At 43.2% G+C, this 20,639-nt stretch overlaps 1 protein-coding gene across 2 annotated transcripts in view; it reads left to right on the forward strand.

The window, feature by feature from the left end:
• The window catches only part of LOC121194290 (diacylglycerol kinase beta), a 77,063-nt gene that overhangs the window by 21,691 nt on the left and 34,733 nt on the right, over positions 1-20,639 (forward strand). For both annotated transcript variants that reach the window (XM_041057076.1, XM_041057075.1), the window contains 16 exons: positions 1,106-1,256; positions 3,810-4,076; positions 5,218-5,370; positions 5,856-5,905; positions 6,324-6,398; positions 6,573-6,692; positions 7,304-7,421; positions 7,971-8,059; positions 8,913-9,029; positions 9,788-9,886; positions 10,801-10,911; positions 11,017-11,090; positions 13,017-13,091; positions 15,881-15,966; positions 16,376-16,465; positions 19,311-19,471. In XM_041057076.1, the coding sequence (XP_040913010.1) occupies positions 1,106-1,256; positions 3,810-4,076; positions 5,218-5,370; positions 5,856-5,905; positions 6,324-6,398; positions 6,573-6,692; positions 7,304-7,421; positions 7,971-8,059; positions 8,913-9,029; positions 9,788-9,886; positions 10,801-10,911; positions 11,017-11,090; positions 13,017-13,091; positions 15,881-15,966; positions 16,376-16,465; positions 19,311-19,471 (1,836 nt within the window). The remainder of the gene's footprint in view (positions 1-1,105; positions 1,257-3,809; positions 4,077-5,217; positions 5,371-5,855; positions 5,906-6,323; positions 6,399-6,572; positions 6,693-7,303; positions 7,422-7,970; positions 8,060-8,912; positions 9,030-9,787; positions 9,887-10,800; positions 10,912-11,016; positions 11,091-13,016; positions 13,092-15,880; positions 15,967-16,375; positions 16,466-19,310; positions 19,472-20,639) is intronic.

A 20,639-nucleotide genomic window follows, 5' to 3' on the forward strand; every position in this document is an offset into this window, starting at 1 on the left:
AATGAGAGCAATCAGTTTACTCCCAGTTGAAAGTCTGTATGTCTGCGTCACACAGCATCACTCCGGTGCTTATGTGACTCGCCTTGATTTGAATTCAGAGGGTTGAATTGTGCAGCCAGGAAGCTTCAGGCTTTTCAGGCTGTGACTGACTGTGTCTGGTCTACATCCCAACCACCACCACCATCTCCACTGAAGATGTGGCCTCACATCGAGTAGCTAACCCCTTCTCTTCTTCTACCCACTCCTCTCACACTCTTTCCTTCCTCCTCCTTCCCCCTTCCTCCTCTTCACTGTTCCAACTGTTAAACAGAAGCAAGACGTTCTCAACCAAGTAAGCCTCAGCCCGGCGGGCTCTGCATGCTGTGTGGTGTCTGTGTCAGCAGACTGCATGCACATTTTGTCCACTAACATAACACAACCCCACCTTATCTGCTACAGATGGTCTGTCACCCTGCCAGAAGGGAAAGGGCCAAAGTTCATGGGGTCCTTGAGTTCAGTGCGACTGTGCACCCACCACATGGCTGTGAGGGGGACAGCTTTGGGGGTGGGGGGGGGGGGGGGTAAATGGAAGGAGCATTACATTTCTGTATTCAGCACTCAGGAATGTTGGTAAACATGTTGGTGTTTGTATTGCTTTCTTTATATTGTTTTGTTTTTCTTTTAAGTCATGAAACCTCCAAACCCTGAGGTTGTGGCGGGGTGCAGCTTCCAGCACCTCCATCCTGCCCTTTCTAAACCTTAGAGAGATATTTTCTGGCGGTCAGTTGACTAGTCCGACAGACTTTTTCCTTTTGACATTTTACTGACCTTTAAACGGGGACATGCTGTAAAATCTACAAAGAATGTTTTCATTTAAATGGCTTTAAACCATATTGTCATTAAGCTGTGTTGTGTTGTTTTTAAGAAAACCTGGCATGTCACCACAATTCAAGGCTGCAGACTTTCATTTCAGAGCAGATCAACTTGAATCAAAGGGTCCATCACATTTTCCTCTTTTCTCATTGTTGTAATAAACTAACTGTCCATATGTGGTTGGTGTAAACTTTACTCACAAGTGTACCTCAGTAATTCTGTTAACCTATTTGTTCTTTCCTTTCCCGTGCAGCCCATTGATTATGAGGGCTTCCAGCTCTTCATGGCCACTTACCTGGAGAATGACATCCCCGAAGAGCTGTGTCAGCACCTCTTCACCTCCTTCAAGAGCAAGACGGGAGGATGCTCTCCCGATCAGTCTCGAGCAGGAACGAGCTTACTGGGTAGGCTGCTTGTGTCTTTTTGAACGCCGCTGATCACAGAATGTAATTCATGACACCCACTCAATGAAAAGTGTTGGGCTGTCTGTTCTTAACACACAACGTCAGGCAGGTCTTTACTCAGGCGTTCAGAGCTGTTTCTTCCACCCTTTGAAATCCAAGGCAACTTCCCTCCAGAAGTTGCCGTATCAAAACCGTTCTGGTGACGCTTTATCTTACGCGCCCTGTATTTTCCAGCCAATTTCCTGGAAGCTTATTTCATAATTTCCAAAACCTTTGCTGGTATTTACCTGTTAATTTCTAAGACATTTCTAAAAAAAGGCCATGCAATTTGGTCCTAATTATAAAGGAAATGGAGAAAAGTGTTAGTTACAACAGTTATTAAGTACCAGCATGTTATATACCAGGTTTTAAGAGAAAAAATAGGAAAATAAGTAGTAGGAGGAATGGAAGGATACAGGAAGCGTTGGCAACAGAAGCAAAAGAGACAAACTAAACAGAGAATGGTAGATTCAAATGAATTTGCTCAGTGAATACGGATGTTTTACTGACATGGAACTGGATCCAAAATGGAACCAGCTATCAGGACTCATCCCTAGTTTTATTTTATCACAAGTTTTCTTGGTGGATGAACATACATCACAGTACTGCTAACTCTGTTTGAGTTATCTCTGAGAAACACAACAGTTGCTCAGTTAGCACCAAAGATACTGTGAGATCACATGGGTTGTCACATGGGTTTGTCAGCGTATAATCAGCGTACAGTGACTTTCTTTGTTGAACAAATGTAAAAAAAAAAACCTTCAGGTTTCACACCGACCAGAAACGAACATCTTCAGGGCGCTGTAGGCCATCTCTTGCACTGTGCTCTGTGCAGGATGTAAACTGTGCCTGCCTCCGTCCTTCCATGCTGATTGCGGTTCCTCACTGCAGAGCAGCTGAGGAGACAGATGGACTGTCGAGTTAGGAATCTATTTCTGTGGTTCAGTGCTTGTAAAATTAAGAAGCAACAAGTGTATAGCGGCAGAATGTGAGTGACAGTGTGCCACTTTGGGTGGCAGCATGGGTGCTGAGAGTCCCAGTGTCCCAGTTAGCTTAGCGTGTAACATCCCAGCTTATTCTTTATCCACAGACCTGAGTTGCACACTCTCTCTGTCATTATTTTTCTCCGCTTTCACTCTAAATCATCTGCATTGTGAAGCTTCTCACACACCTACGCCCATGAGTGATGGGGGAAATTTTAGCCTTCATCTTACAATAAATCTCATTAACTACTAATGTGACTATTTCTAAATTATGTCACTGAACAAGTGACATAACGTAAATGATATTTTCACTTTGTCGTCATCATATTTGCATAAATTAATGAAAAACTTTCACCTGATATTGATGAGGAAGTTCAGTGGTCGGTTTGGAGGCTGCAGCTGCTTCAGTGTGATCAGGTTCTCACAGGGAGCCTGCACTGCCCCCTGGTGGTAGTCTGGAGTAACATCACATGATCCAGGCTGCACTGATCAAATCCTGTAGTGTAGTGATATTCTTAGTGGCTGAACTGACTCTGACTGACTGACTCTCATTTTTCATCATCTGTCTTTCATCTTGCACCAGGTGGTCTTTACATCTGAAGCCCCCGACAGAACAAAGAGTCGGATAAAATCAACGATCTTTGCACCAGATAATGTTTCACTATATGTGATGTGCTGCTTTCAGCTTTCTGCTCCAACATATCATCTGCCTCTTTAAGCCCTGCCCCCTGTCCTGTAACGTACTGTTTAATAGAGTTCTCTGTTATGTCCACTAATGCAGCTTTCTGCTCCTGACAAAGGATTCAAGAGGGCTTTTATTTTGATGTATTCACTTAATTCAACTTGTCTCCATCCAATCTTGAACCAATCCAGTTCCTGTAAACAGCTATGTTTCTGTTCTTAGAAAAAAAAAAAATATATATATATATATATAGGACATAAAGAGTATTCTTTCTTCACTGATGTTGACTCATTCTTGCTGCGTCTGCCGCTCTTTTTTTTTTTTGCCTCGAAACAATGACTGACCTCAGAAGCCCGTTCCATTGACGCAGGCATCTCTATTCAGACCGAAGTGGCCTGTGCCCCCATTACAGGTACCAGTGCAGGCCGATATCATCAGGGTGATGTCATCTTAATGGGACAAGAGTCCTGCTGGCTATAACCTCCTGCTCCCTTGGTGGTTGGTGTGCTCTCGTGTTGATGTGCGTTCATGGTACTTTGCTTGTGGATCAGTGGATCACAGTGACTTGATGTTTTGTGAATGGTATTTGTGTGAGGTTTTAACACAGTGTGGTGATTTTACCTGCTTCCTGTCCCTCTATGCATCCTGAGTATTTTTTATTTGAGGTTGTTGTTGTGAAGTTTTATGGTATTTCTTTATGTTGCTCCTCACAACAAACCAACTCTTTGTGCATCAGTCATCCCCTCCTCTCATCATCCACTGTTTCCATAATTTCTCTTAAACTAGTTTGTCCCTTTTTCCTCTCTATTATTTTGTCTGCACCGTCCTGTTCGGTGGCCGCGCCCACAGGGATGAATGGGAAAAGCATCCTGTCTGCGATGGGCCGCCACACACCGGAGCACTGCAGCGTGATGAGCACCGCAGGCTCTGGAGCCACCACCTCCCCTTGTTCATCTCGCTCTTCCTCACAGCGTTCAGGGACAGGGGGCCACACACCTGGGGGGCCCCACCGATCACCCTGCACCCAGGTCAAAACTTCAGATGGCGGCAGCAGCAACGCCCTGACCCCCAACGCTGGGCCCGCCAGGTCGCCAGTGTCCCCCAGACTTTCACCAGGTGAGGTTAGCTACACTGAGACAAGGCTCACAGCAAGTGGTCTGGTTTACTTCTCAATGGTACTTTGACAACATGGGCCATGATCTGGTTCTTATCAGTCTGCCCTGCTGTTATGCTTAACTATGTGTGTGTGTGTGCAAAAAATCTCTTAAGAACAAGAGCAACATTTTTCTAAAAGCAGCTTTTTGTCTGTATAAACACTTTAAGAATAAAAGTCTCTAGAGTGTAAATGTCTGAACAAGGCTGAAGTAACATTTATCTAAAACCTCATCTGGTCACAAACCCCAATTTAAATGTCTTTACCTGAATGGATTTTAGTTTTCTGGAAAACTTTTTAAAAAAATATGAACATTTTCAGGCAGTGGTTCTGACCTCTGACACTTTAATAATGGATGACATTAAATTGTAGCTACTAACTGTACGCAGATAAACGTAGAAAATCTTGGGAGCCATAATTGGTCAGATTACTTAATACTTTTAATGTTGCTGTTCATTTTTCACATTCATAACGTCGCTTTAGACATGACACTGTTATTTAAACTCAGTCCCATGAGTTCATGTCATGGAGTCTGGGCCTGGCTTTGCTCTGCCAACATCCCCAGCAAACATTTATTTATTGGGCCTTATTCCAGTGATTACAAAAGAAATCTAATAAAAGTTTATAGTCCCAGGTCACTAGAGACAAACTAGGCAATTGCACCGTATGGTGAGGACATCTGTTTGAAGAAGGTCTCCTGATGTTCGTTCCATTTCAGAACCAACATGAGTGAAGGTGATTTGAGTGTTCAGAGTACATTCCTGTGTTTTTTAGACTACAACACGATTCGTTCCATCTAGGCGATGCTAATCCGGTTATGGCTTTTCAGATTTGTTATCCCTGTTGCATGATGCCATGTTGTTTTGATCAGTAGCCTGTGGCATCACCATCCTCTGTCTGTACTGTAGATGGTGTTTTGTCAACCTGTTCTCCACTGCTCTGCTTTGTCTCTGCTTGTTACACTGGGATCAGAGTTTTCTGAAACTGCCATACTAATCCTTAAATGTGTAATTTACTGCTGCTTTTACTGTCCTCATTCCATTAATTTCACCAGCGGAGTAGGAAGTGTGAGTAGCTTTGAAGACTTGTGTTGTACATCAACAGAGAGGAGCCACTCTGAGAAGCATTTGTCACTGCGGAGGAGCCCGTCGCCCCAGAAAGGCTCCCCCCAGCCGTCGCCCCAGGTGGTCTTTCTCAAGGACATCGTCTGCTACCTCTCGCTGCTCGAGAGGGGGACGCCGGAGGACAAGCTGGAGTGTGAGTGATGGGGATGGTGGATGTAGGCGGAGGGTCAGCTCCACTCAGAGGGATATTGAACAGGAGCAGCTGTTGTATGCAGTGTGTGTTTGTGCTCAGGCCACTAACGCTGCTGGTCTCAGGAGGCATGTCGGCTCAGGTTTACAGCCAGAGTAATAAGGCTGTTCCCTCCTTCTCTGGCTGCCTCCCCAGGGCCTTAGATACGGCCTTTACACCTCCCACACAGGGCAAGTCAGTGACATGCTTAAGCCCTGCTGTGCCCAATTGACTTCTTTAGTGTCTAAGGCTATATTGGTGCTCACTGACAAGGCTAATCTCTGCTAACTGGTCCCCATGCAACGGTACAGAAGTAGCACACTCCACTTCCTTAACCCCGTGGCCATCTGGAGAGAGTCCAAGAACAAATGTCATAGCCTGAGAGAACCACTAATTATCTGATGGTATCTGAGTCATCATGGGATCTCTGTTCTCTCGTTTCCCTCTAGTCATGTTCCGGCTGTACGACACAGACGGCAATGGAGTTCTGGACAGCTCGGTGAGTGGACTCTCTGTGTTTTGGTATCTCTCTCCGTCTCTTTTCTCTCTCCTCCTCTTCCTCTCTGTGTTTTGTCTCTGACTTTGCCCTTTGCACACAGCAGCTCCAAGAATAGTAACATGAACACAGCAGTGACAGAAGGTGTGTTTACATGAGATCATTTGTAATGGTTCTGTTCAGTTTAATATTAGCCATGTGCCGAAGCGATCACATAAACAGACACAGCGGTACACACACGGGCTTCATTACACTTTGAACTTCACTTTTCTGACACTGACTTCAACGTTGACTCGTAACACGTTGTTCACATCACAATCAGGAGAAGCTTCACATTTCTCACGCCTGTCATCCGTGTTTAAAATGGGTAAAGCTAGGAAGGCCCTTTTCATCTCTGTGTGATATGTCTTTCTTTTTATAGGAGTTGGATCGTATCATCAATCAGATGGTGCATGTGGCAGAGTACCTGGAGTGGGATTCGACAGAACTGCGGCCGGTGAGCAGACACACACTCAAATACAGTAAAGTCTGACGCAAAACGGAAAGACAGGAATAAAAGTACTAATGTAATAAATGACTGCAGCCTGTGATCTTCCTGAAACTGACTCTGACCTTTCCCTCTGAGTATCAGACACAGTTTGTGAATTGACTTGTGTCTGTGTCACTTCAGATACTAAAGGAGATGATGGAAGAGATCGACTATGACCGAGATGGGACAGTCACACTGGAGGAGTGGATCCGAGGAGGCCTCACCACTATCCCTTTACTGGTCCTGCTGGGCATGGATACGGTACATATTATTTTTCTTCACACTTTTTAACACACTTTTTTTCTTTAGTACAGAGAAGCTTTTGTGCCATTTTGCACTACACTTCCCAGAGATCAGTTCTCAGGTCACAGTACCTGGCCGCTGACTTTTTGTTTAATCGTGACCAAAGATCTGAAATTTTACTTCTGGAAATTTAAAACATTTTGTACAAAACATAATTGGATTTTTAGACCTTTCCATGGCATCACAACTCAAATGACACCAGATCTTTTTAGGCTGATGCGAATAAACTTGAATATTAAAGTAACCAAATATTTTTTAAAAAGGTCCCTTAAACAAATAAGATACTGGATGTTGAATGGGACATTTCACACTTATAAAATAAGCATATCAATGCTTTCTGATGAACAAACTATAATATCTTTCAAAATAAAAACAAAATGCTATCTTTAGATGAGGTTTACTTACACTGCGTTCAAGCCTGGGCCAGTGTTTGTGTACAAATTAAGTAAAGAAGGGTTTGTATTGGTCTGTTTATACGAAAAATCATTATCCAAATCCTCGAAAGATGAGGCTGTCCCGTTAAAGGAATAGTTTCCACCCATCACCCATCTTTTGTTGTCTCTTCCCAGAATGTGCAGGAGGACGGGCAGCATGTTTGGCGTCTGAAGCACTTCAACAAACCAGCCTACTGTAACTACTGCCAGACCATGCTGCTCGGAGTTCGCAAGCAGGGCCTCTGCTGCTCCTGTGAGTCCCCCTGTTTGTCTGTCTGCCTCTTTCTGTTTACATCTCCTCTGGTCCATTATTCTCCTCCTCTGACTCCTTCGTCTCTCTGTCTCTGTCATTATCTCTTTGTCCGTCCCTCCATCGTTATCTTATTTTTTCTTTTATTCCCTGCAACTGACTCAAATTTAAGTAGTCAGTTGTGCCTGAGTGCCTCTGAGTCAGTGCTGTTTTTCAATTAAACATCCTCACAGTCAGCATGAAAAAACGTTGACAATGCCATTATGTGTAATTTCATTACTGATTGAATTCTGCCAGGGAGCAGCTCTCGAGGTTGATGTTGTTGTCACTGCTGAATGCAAGTACTCACTTACTGTCTGAGATGATCTCTAATGTGGTTAACCTTTTATTAAATTCTGTGTTTTTAGTCGCAGTTATTGAGATGAGAGAGGACCAATATGAAGTTTAAAATGTGGTTAAACATGAAAAATGAGGAATGTGTCAGCCGTTGTTGAGGCCGGTCTGTGATGTGAAGAGTCCTACCAACTGCTCTCTCCTGTTGTTTTCCTTCAGTATGCAAGTACACAGTGCACGAGCGCTGTGTGTCCAAAGACATCGCTGCCTGCATCAGCACCTACGCCAAGTCACGTAGACACACCAACGTAAGTGCAAACACGACGCAGGAAAAGGCTTCATTCTGCACATGAAATGCCATGCTGGTAACATGGACTGGTGCTGCAGGGTAATGAGACAGGAACGCTGTCCAGCCTGTTGGGCAGATTCCCACTGACTCGTAGTCCTGTTTAACAGAGCGGCGAGGATCATGGGATGGGCTGTGAGGTCATGCAAGGCTTCTTATCTGGTTAACGTCCTGTGTATTCTCACGGTGACGTGATTAGACAGTGGAGAGTGATCTCTCTGGCTCAGGTCACATGATGATTACGATCTGTAGAGCTTTGTGCTTCCATTCAGTCCTGGGTCACGACCAAAACTCACTGTCAGGCCTCCGGCAAAGACTCGCTCCTGTCAATAGTTGGCTTTCATTTTGATTTTATTTATATGTTTACATCTAATTTATGCATCACTTTTGGTAGTTGATTAGTCATTTATCAAGCAAAACCTCCAGTCATCTGCTGTTTCCACTCTTTCTCTGTTTTAGATCATTGCAAATTGTCTGTTATTCAGGCTTCTTTTCATTTGGCTTCTTGAACTTACATTTTTCACTATTTTCAAACAATGAATTGTAAAAAATCTTCAGATTAAACAAAAGTGAAAATGATTGGTGGTGTCAGCCCTTAAGCCTGTAGGTGTGTTTACTTTGCTAAAAAAGAAAACTGCTTTTACTTCCATTGAAGTTACACAAGGACAAAATCATCTGTGCATTGTGTGCGACAAAGCTCTAGCAAAATGTTTGTAGTTTGCTTTTTATTTAGCAAAGCAATCAAGCGTCTCAGCTGTTCTGTCTGATTAAAATGCTGAAAATGTTCAGTCTGTGCTCTCTGTCTCCCCCTGCAGGCTATGCAGCATGTATGGATGGAGGGTAACTCTCCTACCAAGTGCGACCGCTGTCACCGAAGCATCAAGTGCTACCAAGGCCTGACGGGCCTGCACTGTGTGTGGTGTCAGATCACTGTGAGTTACTGCCTTATGTACACACAGGTGAACTCTTACCAGGTACCACTTTAATCTGCAGCGGCCATATTCCAGACTAACCTATGAGTACACAGTAGTATGAATAGATTCCTTCTGGAGTATTAGTGTTATTTTTGTTGTTCACCGTTCTCCTGGTGCGTTATGTATTAAACACGTAAACATAATGAAATATGACCATAGTAAAGTGTGGCTCTCTCACTCTAACACGCATTGGGACAGTGCACTGACTTGCACCCAGTTGCCAGTTTATTAGATGCACACAGCTGTACAGCTAACAGTCCTGCCATAAATCCTAATCCTTAACGATTTACTTCATACTTCATCGGCCGTTTGTCTCCAAATATGAGACAAGTCCCCACAGTGTGAACGACTTCATGTCCCCATAATGCCATTAATACAAGTAGCCAAAACACCTTCACACATATCACTTGTCTGTGCTTTTCACATCCACTAGATGTCACCACCGACTTGGAGTTTGCTCAACAGTAATCCTGCTGTCAAGGCACTCAAGTTCTCAAAGCACTCGCTCTCTTCTCAACATTAAAAAACATTCTGCACAGAAACACAAACACATAACTTTTTGATTGATGCTGAATGGCCTCTCAGACTGTCGGTACATATATCCCGTCAGGAGAAGCACCTCAGAAGTGCAGCGTTTTGTACTGGTAACATTTGATATTCTCACAGATGGATTACGCCCACAGTTCTTATGTTTCTGCTTCTCCTCTCCCCTGTAGCTCCATAATAAGTGTGCATCTAATGTGAAGCCCGAGTGCGATGGAGGAGCCTTGAGGGACCACACTCTGTTGCCCTCGTACATCTGCCCCGTTGTCTTGGTGAGGATGCTCTTCTCTGCTGTCCGTCTACAACGCTACACACACACACGACAGTAGAAGAAATAATTCACCAAAAAAATATAGTTTTCCGAGCACATGAACCGACTGTTGTGCTCATACAGAAGGATTCGAGGGTTGCTTTAAAAAGGTTCACAGGTTCCTTGATAACAATGGATGTAATGGATTCCAATAGTTTATCGAAATATTCATAGAAAAATTATTTTGAAATATACACTCATTTGCCAGTTTATTAGGTACATCTATAGCTAAACCTCATGCAGTGCAATATTCATGAAGGTTATCATGTTCAGTTTTTGGTGAAGCTGTTTAGGTGAGGATTTAATTTAATGGAGGCTGCTGAGAGGTGTTTCTGTTATTTAGCCTACACTCATCGAGATGAATGTGGTGGACAAAATAATAGAAACACCTGCCACTGTAATGCAACGCAGGTCAATAGCACCAAAAACTGCAGCCTCCAAACTGATCATAAAGTTTAGTAAAACAGTTTCAACTAAATTTAGCAACTAAATTGGATCATTTTATTGAGATAAGGGAGTATAAATCCTGTAGCAGTAACTTTTGTTTGGAGCCGTAGCCACAAGTCTGAACCAATTGTGTATCAACAGCTGTTGAGCTGTTGCAGTGATATGGGGCTCAGGAGACTTAGACCTTTCAAACAATATGCCATTTGTCAAGGTTGTGTGAAGAGACTCAACACAAGACTCATGCACCTGCAGAACGTTTGAAGTTAATTTTTGATTTATATAGGGAAAGTGCTTGTATGTTAATAGGTATCTATAAATCACGATAAGCCTGAGTGCACAGCTTTCTGCTTCTTGTATCCTGTGGTAAAGGATCGGAGTATAATATAAATAAGAGCCTCGGTCAGTCCATCAGTCTTCCTCCTTTCTCAGGACCGTCATTCTGTGGTGAAGCGTGGTGAGGGGGAGTCGCCTCCCAGCACCAGCCCTGACGACACCAATCAGACTTTCAAATTCTCCCCTGGGGACGGACAGGCACTTCAGGTATGTCACCCAGCAGCGATCCGTCCTCCATCCTGCAGGTTGTTGAAGTGACGACACAAAGCTGGTTTTCAGATGCCTGAGTCTGTTTTTGCTTCCTTGTCCCAGATCACCCCTCTCCCAGGTACTCATCCGCTCCTGGTCCTGGTCAATCCCAAGAGTGGAGGGAGGCAGGGGGAGCGGTAAGTGGGCGTGTGGTCTGCTCCACTTTTTATACTTTAACAGTTTTTACAGTTATTTGACACCTGATTGGTTTGTAAGTCAAGTCAGGCTCTTTAGTTTTTGGATTCACTTTTTCAGAATAAATTCTGGACTTTAGTGATATTCATTTGTAGGTTTTTGGGTTTATTAGTAAAAAAATTACGCTTAGCAGAAACAAAAACAAACATCAACAAACATCAGATTAAACCACTGATTTATTTATTTTTAAAATTTTATTTATTTACATGACATTATATTATTCACATGATCAGCCAGCAGCTCATTCTTTTGCCCCACTTTTGATTAATTGAAGCATTTTCTGGGCAGAAGGACTTTTTTTTTTTTTTTTTTTTTTACCATGGGCTGAGGTGATTATTGTCTTCTTGCAACAGGAAACAAGAATTTTAGGTTGTGAGCCTTTAAGATAATTTAAATATGAAGCAGAGTATCTTCCTCTGGTGGATGTTCTGAGGAAGTGAACTACAGAATCACACACAGAATGTGGACTTAGTGGTAACCAGCCCCCTTTGGAGGCACCAAATGCTGAATGCTGTAATTTAAAGACGAAGACGGCTGTAAAAGTGGTAAATAAATGTCATGTCTTCATTGTTGCTTTTCTCCCCACCTACTTCACTACAGAGACCAATCACACCCTGTTGCTCTGCCTCAGCCTGACACATTACCATAGCAACATGCTCTTTATTACCATTAGAAAGGAAATTATCCTCTATTAATAGACATTACAAGAACAAAAAAGAAACCGTTTTGAACAGGAAACCTGCGGCCGCATTGTTCTATTTTTGTCTGAGAGAAAACTGAAACTGAAAAAGTTTTTTTCATAGTTTAACTGACGACTTCAGCACCATTTAAGCAGACAAAGTGAGATACACAAACTGGTCTCCTGTCAGACAGGTAGTAAAATCACCTACATGAAATGTGCATGAAGATGATTGTGCAGGTGTCAGTGAACACTTTACGTAACTCTCACAAGGTTACAGGAAACCGCTATGTCGACGTGCAGCTCGCTAACACATTTACAGTTTGTGAGAGCAAAAAGATCATAGATGGAGGAGTGACTCTCCACCTCTCTCTCTCTTTCGTATCAGGCCTCTTGTTCCTGAAACTCGGAGATGATTTTTTTTCTGATTATTTCTGTATAGAAACTGCAGCACCAGCTGATTATTTAAGATGTGTGCGATACAGAAGATTCATTGAAACTATGCGATGCTTACACTGGCGTGATTTTTCATGAGCACACTGTTCCATGAAACGGGAAAGAGCAGGTGGGGGGGGGGTTAGGCGAGGGGTGAAGTTAGCAGGCACCAGACACTGGGCAAAAAGAGAACAGGACCAAAAAAGGGAGCAGGCGAAAGGCAAAGTCCACAAACATGCAGGACGTTAAAAAGTGGCATGCAAAGACAGGTATATACAAAAAAGGCTTAAATGATACAGCGGAGACGGTACGATAGTCTGGCAGAGTAGAGTTAGTGCAAGTCAAAGGTTTGTAAATGGGAGGGGAACACGTGAGCGTATGGGCGTGGGGAATCAGGTGACTGCAAAGTCAGAAAGGCCTCAGGTAACTGCAGGGTTGGTGGGAGTGGTACGATCTGAAATGAAAAAGACAGTGAATGAACGATGACAAAGCAGTTAGAGAATGAATGAATCAATGACTGAATGAATTGTGACACAATCCGAAAATACAGTGAAATGATGCAGAATACAGTAGCTGATGCAACATGGCAAGCACCATGTATTTATCACACAGTCCGACTCACCTCCGCATTGATATTGTACAATCTGACACAGCTTGTGATGAAGTCTGATGCAGTAATTGTCATATTGCTTATGCTGGTCGCTGTATTCTAAAGTTTCTGCCTGTATTTCACTCTGTCGCTCTCTTTTTCCAGGGTACTGAGGAAGTTCCGGTACCTTCTAAACCCCCGGCAGGTGTACAGTTTGGAGCGAGAGGGACCGATGGTGGGGTAAGTCTGCTGCATTCATCCTGCCACTGCCTTTTCTTTATGTGACAGAACCATTTCTGTCCCAGGACACTGTGTATAACATAGTCCTCAGCAATCACAGTGTCGTCAAGTTGACATGTAAATATGAAGAAGGCGTACTTTTGTTTCCTGTTTCCCTGTTTTTACACTTGTTTACTTTAAAGATATGAAACAAATATCAGTATTTTAATTGTAGTGTGTAGTGAGTAGTGTTGCTGCACGCGTCTGATGAAAGATTGATCCTGTTAGGTCTTTTGGGGGAAGACACGTGTCTGCCTGAGCCCATTAGAGTACATTAAAGAGTAGGCAAATGTCGTCTTTCAGTGGATAAAGAATTGATATAAAGAGCCAGACACAAAGAACTAAAGCTATCATTTATTAATGGATGAAAGCAGGCGTGCTAGTGATTCATTTTACAGTGACTTTAAGCTGCATCAGGAGAACATCATGAATATAAAGCACAAGTACAGTTGGTCACTGCTCAGTCAGGGAGCTGTGCTGTTCAACCACCTCTTTCCTTCATGTCAAACTAACCCGCTGTGGAGGTCAGTGAAGGGGAATGGGAACACTGCATTACTGCCTTAGTGTGCATTTGACCTCATGACACACACACACACACACATGCACACACTCGTACATACGTCAGAGCTGAGCACAGCTTGTACTTTGAAATGAATGCTGTTGTGCCTTCTGTCCATTCACGGAAGAAAAACGCCCTACGCAGCACAAGCAGCGTAAATGTTTTACCTTGAAGGTGAAGCTCTCCCTCCACCATCCTTTCACTCTCTCTCTCTCTCTCTCTCTCTCTCTCTCTCTCTCTCTCTCTCTCTCTCTCGGTCAGCCTTTTGGAATTTAATCTTTGGTAAAACCATCAAACTCAGCTGCTGTAAAACTGGGTGAAACAAAGCTGAGTGTTTGTTCAGTGGAAGTAACAATTCATCTTTACCTGTTTGGTGAATTGGCTTCCCCGGAGTGTCATCACTTATTATTACTATGATAATTGGTCAAAAATTAGTATTTGTCCCTTTTGCTCATCCTCAGTTTTACTGTCGCCTTCTGTTCATCATTTAATGTTTTCGGTGCTCCGGCCTTCCTGAGAACATTTTGTCGTGATTGGGTCTTACAGTAATTATGTAATTATTAATAAAGAAGCTTCTTTGTCGTGTTTCAACTCCATCTTTTCAAGTGCACATGGTCTATTATTCCAGTAACACCAGCATGAGTGCTGGGGCCTTTTCATGTCTTAAACGAGGTGATGTAACACTGTCACTGCTGAGCGGTGGGAGAGTTGTGTTGGTGCTGCTAAGAGGAGGAGAGAGGCTCTACGGTTTGCAGCGAACATAAACACACGGGGCTGAATGAAGGTCTGTTGTCATGTAGAGGGTTAACCTGCTCTCGGCTGAACTCTCCACAACTGTTACCATGGGCTCCATAGCAACAGGCTCAGCAGGCTCTGAGGTGAGAGACAGCTCACTCTGAGAAATTTGTTTAGGGAATGCAATTAGCTCGCTGTACTTCCAGTCATTACGGACGTCGTTTCAGCCCTTCCATTAATGTAAACCTCTGTTTGGCTCTTTGCTGGTGCACGTCTCTCCTCAGATGTCACACATAAAGCGCAGCCCACAAACAAGTCAGGATTACGTGGCTTAATTAAAATTTTATGCTAACACAGACGGGTGTTGGCTGGATGTGAAACACAGCTCCGTGTTGTGAAAATGTCCCCACAGACAGTGCGTGTCGGTGTAGTTCCTCTGCATGGCCATGAGAGAGGGCTGTCTGCCTCGTGGCCTCTACATCATCTGACCTGATCCAGAAATAATCCACCGCCTACTTTCGTTTGAGTGGACCACTGAGAACCTCAGAGCAAAAACTGAGGAGGCTGTTTGGGAGCTTGTGTTTAGGTTGTTTTCACTTAGAAGAATAAAGCTGGCATCGCTGTTGTTTCAGGTTCTAATGAGACATGAAATCAAAACCAGGAAGTCCAGCTGAACTGTCACGCAGAAGCACCCAGTACGGGCACCTCCTCTTCACTGACAGCCTCTTCCCATTCAAATGACTCAGGGGGATTTGGCTAAAGTCTGTATTTCAGTACGTCTGTCTGTAGGACTCAACCCCAAGCTCAATGGTTCCTAATGAAGATGTTAATCAGTGCCGTCTTAATACGTCTTAACAAATATTTAGCATTTTATATATAACAAGAGATTAGAACTTATCAGTGCCTCCACATCGCTGTTGTCCACTCTACCTGTAGCCCTGCGTAGCTCTTCGCTTCGTTGTCCTATTGTCCTGTTCATTTTTAAAATGCAGGCACGGTTTGGAGGGTCTGTGGGCTGTTACTGTGCAGGACCAGGTGGTCGGTGTGAAAGGGGTCGGTGCCCTGTATGCAGCTGTCTCATGACGGAGACAGATGAAAGCTACTGTCGACACCTTTGTCCCAACGCACATTAAAAGTCCCTTTGAAGGGCACGCACTCTGTGACTGTGGTTTCGAGGGAGACGAGAGGAGTGAACACAGCTGGAGAGGGCACATGGTGATTAAGCTCTCCCTCTCTCTCTCTCTCTCTCTCTTTTCCTCTGTCTTTCTCTATGTCTCTCTGCCCGTCACTGCATTAAATCATTCTGTATTATCCATTATGAAATCCAATCAGTGGATCAGTCACATGTAGAAAGCATTCTTAATACACTTTGACACTGACACTGAATAAAATACCTTTATAAAACACTTGTCTCTGCTCATGTTGGTTAAATCTACCTGATCCTCTGTTTTCTTAGGCTCAACTTTTTCCACGATGTCCCTGAGTTCCGGGTGCTTGCCTGTGGGGGTGATGGCACTGTGGGCTGGATCCTCGACTGTATAGGTACGCTGATATGTTTACACACAGTTTGTGTCATGACAGGATTCTGACTGCAGTGTCTTTAAAGGATCTTTCCAGTTTATCACAAATGTAACCTTGTGGTTTTACAGCCCCGAGCATTTTTTTCTGTTGTGATAATACTGAACTGTAGTTGCTAAGATCTGGAAACGCTGTGTCATCAGTAAAATTAAGTCTGTCGGGGCAACAAATATGAACAGTCAGCAGATAACACAGGTTGTAAACAAACCCCAGTTTGTCGTAACCTTTAGGTTCATTGGCAGAAGCAACAAAAATGAAACCGGAGCTTTACTAAAATCCAACATTTCCTTTAATTCATCCCGTTGGGCTTAAAACAGTTGTTTCAAGGTCTGTTCAAACAACCAAATGTAACATCGACCTGTTTGTCTTGCAGATAAAGCCAACTTTGCCAGGCACCCCCCAGTGGCCATCCTCCCTCTGGGCACAGGGAACGACCTGGCACGGTGCTTACGCTGGGGAGGAGGTGAGGCGAGGCACATGCTCAGTCATCTGTGTGTGTGTGTGTGTGTGTGTGTGTGTGTGTGTGTGTGTGTGTGTGTGTGTGTGTGTGTGTGTGTGTGTGTGTGTGTGTGTGTGTGTGTGTGTAATCTTTCACAGTATGTACATCTCTGCTTAAACATTTATGAAACTCAATACCTGCAATAACTGATTTTGTAACAGGTTGTGAACTTTTCATGTTGTCACAATTTAGTTTTGCTTGATGGCCCATGATACACTTTCCCTTCTAAAACCGAGTGTTTAAGAGACGTGGGATCTAAATTTACTTTTGGATTAAGTTGCAAAACCATCTAGTGGAGAAATAATAGACAGTAACCTATAATTAAATTAAGAGAAGAGGCCTCGATGCTTCTCTTAAAACCACCGACAGCTCAGCTATTACAGACTTGTGCTATGCAGCTGAACATTGTTCAAATACAAGAACTTTATTTTCAATTTGATGAACGAATACGTGAGGCTGAAGACAGGAGAATAGTGTGTAAAATCTCAAATATTTCCGTTTGCTGGGACAAAAAAATACATGGAGTCTTGGGCTGAATATTTCATGTTGTGTAAATATCAAATGGCTTAAATGAAGATCTGGGAAAAGCTGATAGAGAAATATATAATATTGTAAGACAGAGAGAAATTAGATGATTTTTCTAACCTCAAAGCGACTGAAGAGGAAATCAAAGAGGAAATGATGATGTTAAGGTGTTGAATAGAAAAACTGGAACATAAAGTTGAACAACATTCATTTATAAATTTCTATTTTCACTCTAGTATTTCAGGTGAAAGGAAAATAAGTGTGATTATCTGTAAATGTTCAGCCTGGAGCAGACTTTAAATGTGTAGTTGAATGACTTCACATCAGTCCAGACCCTGCGGTTTCATTTTAGTGCTTAAAAGATGAGTTTGTTTTCAGGAAGGCTCTCGGAGCATAGTAAGGTACGTAAAGCGGAAATGAGTGAGTGCACGTTTTTGGGAAATGAAAGATGGGGAGAGGAGTGCGGGAGCTCTTATGTGTCAAATTAAAAACCGTTAATATGCAAAGCACTTGTGCTGTAAATCCTCTGCCAGCCATTGATTTGTTGCAGTACTAAGGGCCTGTAATTAGAATGGCTGGTTATGACGGCTTGACTGTTGCTTCTTGGAGAACCAGCAGGGCACTTAACCAGGCTTATGAATGATATTCTGTCAATAAGCTGCCAGGTCCAGCGGGCTTTGGGACTTTTGTTAAAGAGATCATCTTTCTGAGAAAGAAACACTGAGGTGAAGGAGGCGCAGCCTCTGCAGCCATTTAGCTTAATGAATATTTACTTTGGCAGACAGTGTGAGCGAGGCAGACCTGTGTGAGGTGATGAACAGGCAGTTTTTAGCCATGCTAGCGTTGTGGCTCTAGGGATGACAGGATCGGTCAGTTGGTTGGCCCACCACTTCGGTTCAGACTAGAGCTGCATCTAACAGCTGTTTTCCAATTATTTTCAATTGGCAAACAACTGTTTTCTCAAAAAAAGCTCATCATAATGTCCCAGTTCATCCCCAGATGTCTTCTTTTTGTCGGACTAACAGACCCAAAGTTAAAATCTTTACTTATAGAAAGCTGGAACCAACATGTTTGGCATTTATGTTTAAAAAGAAATTACTAAACCGATAAATCAAAAATAGTTGGCGATTAATTTTTCATACAAACATTCATGGTTGGCGGAGGATCAACTTGCTGGACTTTTGAGTGAAATGCCTCAGCATCCATTAGATAGATTACTGTGACATTTGCTTCAGGATAGATTTCAGTGACTTTGATCCTCCGACTTTTCATCTTGTGGCATCATCAGCTCAGATTTTCAATCCGGCAAATAGTTTCATGGCAGTGCACCTGCAAAACTAGCCACATTTCCATCTTCAGCTGTGCTTTGTATTCAGTGCTAATGAAATGCTCCCTCTGAAAGTGAGGTTACACCTTAAGAGCATGAGTATGTCAGAAAATGTGTTTATGCAAACAGCCTCATATTTCACACATGATGCTGCCAAGGTGACGGTTCTCATTAATGCCTCATGCCCTTGTGACACCCTTGGAACGGCTGATTGCTATTAAGATGCCTGGCTGAAGTAGCCTGTCAGCTGTGGAGCAAAACCAGAGGGCTCCCCGGGGTGCTGTCAGGCCCGGGCCCCGTTCTGGGGTGGAGGTGTGGGGGGTGGAGGTGTGATGTGGTGTCTGTGAAATGGCAACCTCATCAGTGCCATTGTGTTTCATATTTGAATCCATATAATCCACCATTTCACCAGTTAAAAGTACCAGTTTAGATTTTGGTTCTGCAGTTATAAAAGAAATCACATCTTTTTCTCCTCGTTCCGAGTTTTTAAACTTTTCTGCGATACAGAATTGTAGGATATTATTTTTCTGAATGAATTTGCTGAATAATGGTGGAGAATTGATTAGAGAATTGGTGTGGCTGCGCATGTTCACTGCTGGACAAAAGTAAGTGGACATGCCTTGGACGTGATTGTTAAACATCTCATTCCAAAATCATGGGCTTTAATCTGCTGCTCTGGCGGCCTCCACTCTCCTCTGAAGGCCTCCCAAATGATTGGCTGCAGGGTTTTACTCCAGAACATAAGTGAGGCTGGGCACTGTTACTGGGCGAGAAGACCTGGCTTTAGTTGCCGTTTACGTTCAAAGACGGAAGCACACTGTTGCCTAAAATATTATTGTGTGCTGTAGCATTAAAATTTTGATTGATTGGAAGTTGGGGTGTACTTCTCCCTCTCAAACCTGTGAATTTGCTTGTGTTTTTACCCACTGTGCCTTCCTCTCTGTCTTTTCTCGGCAGGTTACGAGGGTGGCAGCTTGTTGAAGTTCCTCCGGGACATCGAGCACAGCACTGAGGTGGTGCTCGACCGCTGGAACATAGATATCGTCCCCGATGACAAGGAGGAGAAGGGGGACCCTGTCCCCTACAGCATCGTCAACAACTACTTCTCTATTGGAGTGGTAAGGAAACCAATACAAAGACTATCAATACATACGAGTGACAGATTTAAACTCCATAATTTATTTCCCTTGTGGTTTGACCGTGGTGGAAACTTCTTGGTTTTCAAAGGAAAGAAATCCACAGTATGGTTTGTATTTATTTACTATACCTGCTACTCAGAGAACCATAAAAAAATTTGGTTGCCCACCAACTCCAAGCATTCATTTAAGTTTCATGGTCAGTAGAGCTGTAACTAATTATTGATTTCATTATTAATGAATCTGATGATTATTCTCTCAGCCAAGTGTTTTTTTTTTTTATGGGATGTCGAAACATGGTGAAAAAGCTTGCTTAAAAAATGACTCAAACAATTAAATGTGTAATATCCCATATAAACCATACCATATAGTATTAGAGACACTGGTTATTTGGCCTTTGAAACTGTCGTCGATAAATGTGTATCAGACATAATCCCCAAATTATCTGATTGAGACATAGTTGTTACACTAACAGCATGGTGAGAGAGATTATCTGGTCTGTGTGGACATAAGCAATTAGTAGATTCATCAGTGAATTTCTGCTCCCTGTTGGGCAGGTTTCTTTCTTTAATTGGAGGAAAGAAACATGCTGCCAGGTTCCAGTTGCTTAGCAACCTTTTATCTTGTCCTGACGGAGATGCTGTTATGAAGGCTCAGGGACGTTTACACAGAGGTGACAAAACAAGGGCCTTGGTGAAGTTATCACAGTGCCGACTTAGCGACCGTGTCTCCACTGCGAGTCGGTGACATGTGCAGCTTCAGTGTTTCCAGCTGTGGACTGAAACACAAAGCTGCCAGACCTCAGCTGCCCTGTATTGTGGTTTGGACACACAAGATTGAATCTGAGGCGACAAACATCATCCTCTGCACGACAGCAATTCATATTTATTCAAATGAATTCCACTGTCGTCAGCCTACTGTCTTTGCAGGCATCCTATAAATAACTTGCACTCTACTTTTTTTCCCCCACGCAGAAATGGTCAGCGCAGCAAATAAACATTATCATACCGAACTGGTAATTAGAAGCACAGTGTATATTTCAGTGTAGCAGTGGAAACCAGACTGGTAACCTTGGTGGTTTGCCAAACTTTGAGCTGAGTCATCACCATAACAGCTAAAGTCGGAGCCATCTGCTGTTTTTGTTTTTGTT

This window comes from Toxotes jaculatrix, chromosome 15 (assembly GCF_017976425.1).
Source record: "Toxotes jaculatrix isolate fToxJac2 chromosome 15, fToxJac2.pri, whole genome shotgun sequence".
Lineage (NCBI taxonomy): Eukaryota > Metazoa > Chordata > Actinopteri > Toxotidae > Toxotes > Toxotes jaculatrix.